This window comes from Colletes latitarsis, chromosome 7, assembly GCF_051014445.1.
Source record: "Colletes latitarsis isolate SP2378_abdomen chromosome 7, iyColLati1, whole genome shotgun sequence".
Lineage (NCBI taxonomy): Eukaryota > Metazoa > Arthropoda > Insecta > Hymenoptera > Colletidae > Colletes > Colletes latitarsis.
Genome location: NC_135140.1, coordinates 11670369 through 11680514, shown reverse-complemented (window position 1 = coordinate 11680514; position 10146 = coordinate 11670369). Strand labels below are relative to the sequence as shown.

General features: G+C 34.5%; 1 protein-coding gene across 7 annotated transcripts; it reads left to right on the top strand.

Annotated features, from left to right (window-relative positions):
- The first annotated feature begins 898 nt into the window (after nucleotides 1-898).
- Nucleotides 899-10115, top strand: Wgn (Tumor necrosis factor receptor superfamily member wengen). 7 transcript variants are annotated; one of them, XM_076767962.1, is made up of 6 exons: nucleotides 901-1658; nucleotides 4642-4831; nucleotides 5067-5495; nucleotides 6126-6306; nucleotides 8555-8683; nucleotides 9521-10115. In XM_076767962.1, the coding sequence occupies exons 3-6, from the start codon at nucleotides 5070-5072 to the stop codon at nucleotides 9679-9681; spliced, it is 897 nt and encodes a 298-aa protein (XP_076624077.1). In that variant the 5' UTR covers nucleotides 901-1658; nucleotides 4642-4831; nucleotides 5067-5069; the 3' UTR covers nucleotides 9682-10115. The 7 variants fall into 7 exon arrangements, with proteins under 7 accessions (XP_076624080.1, XP_076624077.1, XP_076624073.1 ...); XM_076767958.1 differs by having other exon boundaries at nucleotides 901-1680; XM_076767961.1 differs by having other exon boundaries at nucleotides 901-1680; nucleotides 4591-4831.
- Nucleotides 10116-10146: the final 31 nt, after the last annotated feature.

Sequence of the window (10146 nt, the reverse complement as noted above, 5' to 3'; positions counted from 1 at the left end):
TTTTTCGTATTCAAGGTCATTTGAACATCATGTGCACTATTATGCTTGTTTTGATATCAGTTATATTACCATAACGACAAAAATGTGTAATCTATTACCACAGACGAGGTATACGAGTACTCCGTGCTATACGTCACCAAACGCGTGGTCGTATTAACAGTTTCCACTGTCCACCGACAGAGGTCTCTTCCAGTGTTGCCAGACGGCAGATCGGTGTTCAAAGGAAACTGCGCCTCTACTTACACAATTAAGTGTACCAAATACAGTGCTGGTAATATTGCATTTATTCTTATTATTTAGCCACTGGAAGTTGAAGGATGGTTTGATTAAAGAAATGCATGAGAAAGTTTAGAAAAGGGAAGCGTCCCGAAGTGGCACTGCTAAAAAACGATGCTGCTGCTCGGAGGATCTGGCCACGAAGCGCTAAAGACAGAGATCCTCGTGACAAATCATTTTAGTAATTCTATAATATGTGGAACTAAACTTCGCCGATGGGACATTCACGAGTAACGTAATCGAATGAAAGTGGCATTCGTCCTCTCTGCTTGAAAATCTAGTCGGGCGGGTTTTGATATGCCCCTCTGAATTTTCACAAGGCAGATTTAATGTCATTCAACTTACCATGTTTGCATTCCTATAAATTGAAGCAAGAACGTAACGTCGGATATGTCGGTGAGTACGCTTTCTACCGTGCTTCCACGAGAAGAAGGCACAGCTTGTTTACATCCCCACTCTTATTGCAGTCCGCTGACACAGATGATTGGTCGAAAACGGTGACGAAGATCGGTGACAGCCAATCAGCGGATTGCATCAAAAGTGGGGATATAAACACGCTGTGCCTTCTTCTCGTGGAGGGATGATACATGGTAAATTTATCGTGCGCCCGCCGCCACTGGACGCGCCACTTCCTTACGTGCGCGGCAGCTCGCACATTGCCGTAATTTAGGCGGATCTTTAATCGTTAATAACTTTAAGTTGAAGCCTCTACTGGAGTATCCTTATTCGTATATCTTATATTCTTGATTTTCGTCTTATTTTGGTCTGTAGAATCACCCCCACAAAGGATGACTAATGGTAGCCGGGAACATCGAATACAAAGTACATAAGTAATCAAAGTGTCTCATATTTTTGTTCAGTATTGCAATTATAATGTTATACGGAAGATACCTGTAATATAAGGTTTATTGTTCGCAGCAGGTAGCGAGATTTAAAGCCATCGCTACATTTTTTTGTATTCCACCGCGTGGCTCCCTCTGTCTTCTTTCATCTCCAAGTTTCTTTTCGTATCTCCGTTCCTTATATGCTTCTCTCTTCTTCGCGAACTTCTCTTTTTAAGAGAGGATCGTGGGCGGAAATTAGAATAACCAGTCTAGCCAGTCGTGTTGTGGTCGGCGCACGGTGTACGTCTGTTCCGTCTCGAGTGAAGATTTTTTCAAAATACCGCCCTTTCGTTCTTTATTTTAATTCGTTCGCCGTAAAGGAAAGTTCCTTGTCTTCGACTTTAAAAACACGTTGAACCGTCGAGGCTTCGTTCGATTTAAGTTTCCACGATTTCGTTCGAATGGGAAACTCTACGATTTTTTGCCAGTTCCAGATATCTTTGGGTTCCCTTCACGTTAATCGATTTTGGATACATCGATAGGATTTCATCATGACAGGTCTGAATTTATCGAGTGCAGCGTGCGTATATTTATGCATACACATATGTTTCCTTTTTTTCCCCTACAAATATACTGTCGGTGTTTTTAAAAATTAATATTTACATTGCCAATCGCGGTGTTTATCTTTAAATGGTGTTTCGTTTGTGTGAAAGTTTTCGCTTTGCGCGCCATTGTCTTTTTTTTTCATAGACTACACTGTTGCGTCATTTTATAATTGACTTATCAAAGAGTAGTTCAAAATGTGAATTTACACTTTCGCTAGATAATGGGAAATAAACGGGAATACTGTAGAAATTAATTAAATATGTATTTCGAGTTTAATGATTCGCGACAAATCACTTTATGACCGAATTGCTATATTAGGAATATTCATTTCCCGGGTGACTTTTATTTTTTTTAACGATTGACACGATGAGACAAAGAATACTGTGCAAAGAAATATGATAGTGAAAAATAATTCGAGGCACGGTTAAAATAAGATCTAAAACGTAACGAAATGGTTTCATTTGACTTTTAAGTATTCGATGACACAGTAAGCGTGTGGAATGACAATGGAACGTATGAATGGGATAGTATGGGATAGTACTCATGGCTGAATTAATAAATTACAAATTAATAAATATATTAATAAAACAGTTCTCGTTTCATTTTAGATAGGAAATAAAATTGTTTTAAAAATTGTTGTCTAAATAGTATTCTTATATTATTTATAATATAAAAAATAGTATTTTTTTTATATTTCATAGAATCGTGAGATATAAAATGAAACAATGATCGTATATCTTTTTTACGACATTATTATAATCAATTATTAACTGCATAAGAAGCATCGATGCCATTTTTTCTAAAAATGGATTGTACATTATTATTCGAGCAATGAATAATTCGTAAATAGACCTAGTATTTTCATAGTAAGAGTATTCGATTTAATTAGAAAAATATTAATGTTGCAAATCTTTCTAAGTAATTCGAATTAATCGATCGCCAAGATTTATAATATGGAGGTCGACTTGTGTTTCAATAATTCGAAACTACTAGCACAGGCAAGCGAGGAGGAAATTTTAATCAGCGCAGGTATAGAACGTTATAATGCTTTCTACTTGCACAATACAATTTCTGATTACCAAACAATTTTTCATTTTCTTTTAATAAACGATCGATTGATATTTAGAGGGGTATTTTGTATTATTTATTCCATTAAAAACTTTTGAAAAAATCGATTTTTTGTCACATTTTATTTAACATTATTTAAAATGATTATATTGTTTGTGCATAATTATTTAAAATGTTTAAATTGTTGACATTGCATACGTTGCTACTGAGAATTGTTTTGGTTAATGCGAGAGCGAATAATTAGATAAAATAACAATCTCGATTGCGAAAAATCATTTTGAAATTGCAACCGAATTGCAGTCAATTCATTTTTTAAACGATCGATTGATATTTAGGGGGGTATTTTATATTATTTATTCTACTAAAAACCTTTGAAAAAAATCGATTTTTTGTCACATTTTATTTAACATTATTTAAAATGATTATATTGTTTGTGCATAATTATTTAAAATGTTTAAATTGTTGACATTGCATACGTTGCTACTGAGAATTGTTTTGGTTAATGCGAGAGCGAATAATTAGATAAAATAACAATCTCGATTGCGAAAAATCATTTTGAAATTGCAACCGAATTGCGGTCAATTGGTTTGCATCGAAACCATTCTAATAGAGCATGCGCACGTACAATCGTAAGGCCTCTTTCAGACGAGAGGGTGCGAGTATAGTTCTCTCTTTTTCGCGCTTTGGTTCGGTCATTCGCTTCTACGATGGTGAACAAAATTATGACACCCTCAGAATTACTAGAATAAAGATTTAAGGGGATACTCTACAGTAAAACACGTAATTTAATTTTAATTTAATTTAAAAAAAATTCCTTACCGAAAATCTAATTAGGTGCCTAATTTTTCGGCGGCAAAAAGAAATTCAAATCGTACTGGAAAAATTATTTTTAGTTGCAGGGGTCAATTACAATCATTTTTGGTCAATAAACATACCCTCGAAATCCTACGCACTTTCGAGAAAAAAAATTCCTTACCGAAAATATAATGTGAGGCCAGAAATGCTTCCCTGAAATTTCATACGAATCTTTAAAACATCATAACTTCTGAACGAATTGGACGATTTTAATGTTTAAAAAAGCAAACTACGCGTATTTTAGTATAGAAGATGTAGAAATTGTAAAAATATTCGAAAAGTTGATCCTTGACCCCGCAAAATGAGAAAAACCCCATAAAAATGATCCAATTTTCAATCAGCCATAACTCCTGCAATAGTGAATATATTTGAATGAAACTTTTTTCTGAAGTAGAGCTCATGGATATCTACAAAAAAGTATTAGACAACTTTTCTATACGACGTAAAACAAAATTACTAAAAATCAAAAACGAATTTTAATAAGAATCGACAGGGGGTAACTGCCTAAATTTTTCGGCGAAAAAAAAAAATTCAAATCGTTCTGGAAAAATTATTTTTAGTTGCAGGGGTAAATTACAATAATTTTTGATGAATATACCTACTCCAGAAATCCTACCCCCTTTCTAGAAAAAAATTCAGAACGGGCGAAACTTTAAACGTTAATAACTTTTTAACAAAGCCTCCATCGACAAATTGGTATTCTTGATTTTCGTCCTATTTTGACCTCTAGAATCTCCCATTAAAATTTTCCCCGGGTTAGTTAACGAATAAATCTGTTTGTGAATAAAATTTATCCTACTTTGCGTGACAATAAGGGTGGGAAGTAATATCGTTAATATCTATAGGAAACTTGGACTAATTTTTCCTAGTATTATATTTATTTCGACTTGAGAGTAAAAAGGTGTCTCTCCTCGTACAGGTCTTAGTTACGTTAAATAAATTTATTTAATTTATTTAGTAGAATAAGAATTTATTTCTCGACACACAACATTATTTTTGGTGTTAAAAATAGAATATTCGAACTTGTTATTCGGTGAAATTAGTGTGGACTAATAGAATTGATAATTCTCTGGCTACGCGAGTGACAATTTTAATTATCGAGCTGGAAAATTGAAAATTCGACGGGAGACTAAGGAATCTATAGTACGTCCAGAAGCAACCGTGGCACGAAATCAAGAAGGACGAACAAACACAACTGCACTGTAAGTAACGAATTCCAGATATTCTCTTAACTCTGGAGAACTTTTGACTTTTCTTATATTCACGTGCTAATTGAATTTGAGAAGAAAAAAGAATAAAACCAATGGCCGAAATGAACAACATTACTGCCTCGACTATTTAGATTCGCAAATGAAAAATGATCGCGATGCACAGTGAAATCGAATAATTTACATTAGTGTACCTTAAAGGCAGTAATGAGTAGAAAATATTTTGCAGGTGATGCCTCGGAAGCCTAAACCGAGATATCTGTTGGCCGTGCTGTTGCTGTTGGTTGGTCTTCTCGACTCTGGTTCCTCGACGTCCGCTCCTCAATATCCGGTTTGCAAACCGGGTTTTGAATTTTGGTCCGTCGAGCGTGCCACCTGCTGGCCTTGCACCAAATGTACTCCTGAATTCACTTTGAGCCCCTGCGCGATTTACAAGGACTCCATTTGCGGACCACTGTCAGCCCTCGAGCTCGATTGGTCTTTCCTTTCAACGAGAAAACGACCGGAAACGGGTCAAAGGAGCTTGGAAGCCGTCACCTCGAACATGCTATGGAGGTTCCCAGATTTAGAGCAACAGCAGGTCAGACACGAGTCGAAGGACTTTGTCGACCGCGTAGAGAATTTCAAGAGGAATATCGAATTGCAAACAATGTACCAGGTACAAAAAAGTATTTTTCACTACTAATGCCGTTAGTTGGTTACACCCTTCTTTAGAGACCAAAAATAACATTTTAAATATTTCGTATATCGGGGGAAAATCATTAAGGAAAATTTATAATAGTCACTTACATCTCAAACGATAGAAATCGATGTTTTTTAAACCATGAATTCCCTTTCTATAATTTCTATATTTTATTTTTGCTATCCTTGACTTTATTATTTAAGTTAAGGATAGCAATCATAAGATATAAGAACCTTTCTTTAGGGACCAAAAATAACATTTTAAATATTTCGTATATCGGAGAAAAATCATTAACGAAAATTTATAATAGTCACTTACATCTCAAACGATAGAAATCGAACCTAACACCCTGTATACTATAATTTTTATAAATTTAATTTATTTATAAGAAATACAGAGTGAATTTTTTTTTCAAAGTAAAAAATCGACGATTTTTTAACTTTGTCCTTTAATTAAATAAAGCAGAAAATATAACAAATTTTTATTAAAATTTCTTAGAACAGTTATCGATTCAAACGACGATACGATATTTTGAAGGATAACAAATGATTGCAATCGATAATTTTTTTTGTGATCTCCTTATATTCAATTTCGTTGAAATTTCAGAGGACAACCGAGCCTCATCCAAGGAAAACGCCTACGTTGGAGGAGAGGATCTTATGGGATTGGCAAACCGGAGCGCTAATCCTTGCAGTCTGCGCGTGTATTCTGTTCTTTTTGGTCGCAGGATGTTCTGCGTTGGTCTACGCAAGGCAGTGGCGTCGAATGAAAAGGAACTTTGATCCAGGTAAGAAATCAACTTCAAATATTTTGTTCGTGCATCACGAGTTGTCCGAACCCACGAGTTGTCACCATTTTTATGTTATACCAGTATCAACGAACTTACTCATTTGTAGTAGATTTCACGTCTGTAACCTGATTTGGAACAATTGGAACAAGGAGGGACATAAATATTATTTTTGTAGGCGGCGTAGTGGAAAAGATTTTAAAGTTAAATCAACTTCATTCATTGACCTATAACAAGTCTAGTACCCGAGTAGGTACCTTAAGTGTAATAAAATCTACAAAATCACACAACCTCGTACCATAATGTTTACTTTTTTAAATTTTACTGTACGGCGAACAAGTCGTCGGTTTAATTTTTCAATTTGTCTTTTCCAGATTCATTCTCTTCCATTCGACCCAAGCTTATTTATTTTACTCTCATCCGACCAAATTAAACGTTTCCAATTTTGCGTGGAGAAATTCTCGTATTTTTTAGTAAATTTTTTAACTTTAATGTCCTCTGTACTTCTTCAATGCTAATATTAATATCATTAAATGCTTCCAACTTATGGTTTACCTTTATGACATTATCAACTGATGAACGATTTTAGGTTTGGACAGGAAAAGTAATGGAGGTCCGGAAATAGAATCGAAATAAAATTAATATATGATAGTAGCGTAATAGTAATAGAAAATAAAGGTTCTATTGAACTGTTTCGATACATGATAGTTTGAAACAGTTATTTTCGGAACCTTTTCAATCCCTGGTTAATTGACAGTACCACGATACGGAAGGAGATACGAGGAATAACTGTTATGAAAAATTCAAGGCCACGAACTTTGTTAGATTCAATCCCGAAGGATTAATACACGAACTGTGGAGGGGGATAAGAAGTCGTTTAAAATGCCAGGCAGATTTTCTTCATTAGAGGGCCGCTCACGACCTATGCTCACCTTGGCTCGATCTATCACGCCCGGATATGACGTTCCGGTGCTCGATGTCTCTCTATTTTTTACGAAGCTATGTTCTGCGTTCTCCTTGTAGTTATCTGTCACCATTGTTTTTAACCGTTTTTTTTTTTTTTATTGGAATAAATAATGTGTTTTTGTTTACAAGCTGTCAATCTCATCGTTTTAGACATATGGCCTATCCTAGTTGCGTGGTACACCCTGTATAACACGCCTTCTTCAGCTCCTCGTGTGCAACAATAGTAAACGTACCGAAGGCAGATAAATTATTAAATAAAATGTTCGAAACGAGAGTTATATTAAAAACAGACTACGCTTGGCTTCTAAACGTAAATAAGTAATTTGTACTAAATATGTAAAACAATGCGAATAATAAGTATGTATCTTCCGATTCAATCGACAAGCAAACAATGTAATAATTTAATGATTAACGATTATTGGATTAATCATGACCTTTGATTACAACTACTTTGATCACATTGCTTGTTCATTGACCAACGATTATTGATTATTTGATAATTGGTAGACAGGATCAATAGTATGCTTTTATGTTAATCATAATCTTCAGTCATCTATGGGATCACGTTTTGCCCAACTCTGACTTTAGACTGGAGCGAAGCTGTCACTAGGTTCATCCCATGAAGCCTTGAGAAAGCAAACCGCATTCCACAGCTGTACAACTCGCATTCCAGGCTCGGTAGACGATATCGTCGTTCCACGATTCTCAGCCGAACTATCGATTACAAATAAACGACAGACTCCGCATTTTACTCCTCGAAATTCTTAAACTCCGAAATTTTTTATATCTCAATACGATTATAGCAAAAATTATGTACCCACTTTCGCGCGAAAAATTCATTTAAATTATTTAATTTTTAATCGTTCAGAGATGCGACCTACGACCATATCATAATGTGGACTATTTATTTTGTGGAGTTAGTCTGTGTTTAGAAAAAATTGTCAAAACAACAAATTTATATTTATATTCATGGACAATTTATAATTTAAATCTTAAAATATTTGTTTAGAGCAACTGAAATTTTTAATATAACTCTCAATTTTATTATTCAATGAATTAAAAATCGCCATGATATTTGCCATCTGAAATTTGTTTCTATTACAAAATATAACAAAAGTATTCAAGGTGCTCCAATTATTTCATTAACCCTCTACGTGCTAAATTTTGTGACTTTATATCTGAACAATGTATAAGTCGTTGAACCGATTTATCTTACTGTAATCATTTATAAATAATTGTTTGAATTGTATTGATTAAAATGAGGATATTTTGGTACTTGCAGTGGGCTTAGAAGAGATTTCATCTCGGTTGAATTTAATGGTCAAGGCGGAACTAGCGGAACTGGTTGCAGGCACATCCATCAATTCAGGTGATCCAGAAAGGAGGTGTCAGTACCTACAAAAACTCTTAGGTAAGACAATTTATTAAATTTAAAATGATTTCAGACATTTTCAATACGACTAAAAAGTATTAATTAGATATTAATTATAGATATCGCGTAAGCGTTATTCGAGAAAAATTCGTATGATAAGGTCCTTGATCATTACATCTAATAATGGACTTAAGGAACTAAAAATTTAGACATTTAAATTCGTCAGAGGCGCTCTTTTACAGGCTAAATGTGTTTCCATAATTTTTTATCCGAACTACAGTGATGTCCGCGGATATACGTATATTTGAAAATTGATTTTTTACCCAAACGTCGCTAAATTTCTCGATCCAGACCACTGTGCAGTGTGACAAGCCAGTTGAAACTAAGCGAGATGAAATACTTCATTGAGAGCAGATTACAGGATGGTAACCTGTATAGAACAACCCTTGTAAATCAATTTCTTTAATGGTGTCGTAATAGTAAAGAAGTCAGCGAATGATAGTCTCTGCTATGAACTCACCCAAACACGGAGTCTTCAGTTGTAAACAAAATATAGATTGGCCAGAGCATGAAAGACAGCGAGAATGAGCTGTGTGCTAAAATATGAAGAATTGCACTTAATAAAAATATTTAGAAAATTACAATCACACAAGGTAATTCGCTGCAGATAAGTACAGTGATTCCAAGAAAGTTACGGTGCGACAATTTTCATTTTTCTAAAGATGCGGCCGTTTTCTTCGAGCTTGCTTCGAGCAGTTGCTTCAGCGCTTCTAAATAATATTCTTTATTTATTGTGCAATCTTGTGGGATGATGTATTCGTGGTGGACAGCGCCGTTGCCGTCAAAGATCAAAATGTTTTTGTTATTTTTGTACAGATCGAAAGGGTGAACCTCCTGTAATGATCAGTTGGCCGGATGTCAGTGGCAACCTTTATATAGAGGAGGGGCAGACTACAAAAGGAAAGAAGCTACAAATTCCTAGAATTCATCGAAACATTGAGACGATTTTAAATAAAAAAAAAAATTCCAACGTTTGATAAATAAAAATTGAAATAGTATCAATACCTTTTTAAAATATTTGATTGAAAATTACCTTGATGGTACATATTTTGTATTTATATTTGCATTTACGACTCGTTCGACAAGGCGTGCAGACAGAGAAACACTGAAATAATGAAAGTAACAAATATCGTCAATTATATACAAGATATTTTGTATTATTATTAAAAATGTAATAACTGCCAAGCACTTATAATTTCTTTCTGTTATTTAAGCAAGTGCATAAAGTCTTCGTTCGAAGTCCCGAAACTCGATTAAAATCGAGCGACGATCGACTTAGCCTATCGATTATTTATTTCTCTTTATTAGTATTAGAAACTGCCATTTTTAAACTATAACTTTACAATGTACATACCGAAATATCGAATAAAATTATATACACGGTGAAAGTAAATTTTCTTTACTCGTTTTCGTGAGGGTTTCGATATTGAAAATGAAATGGA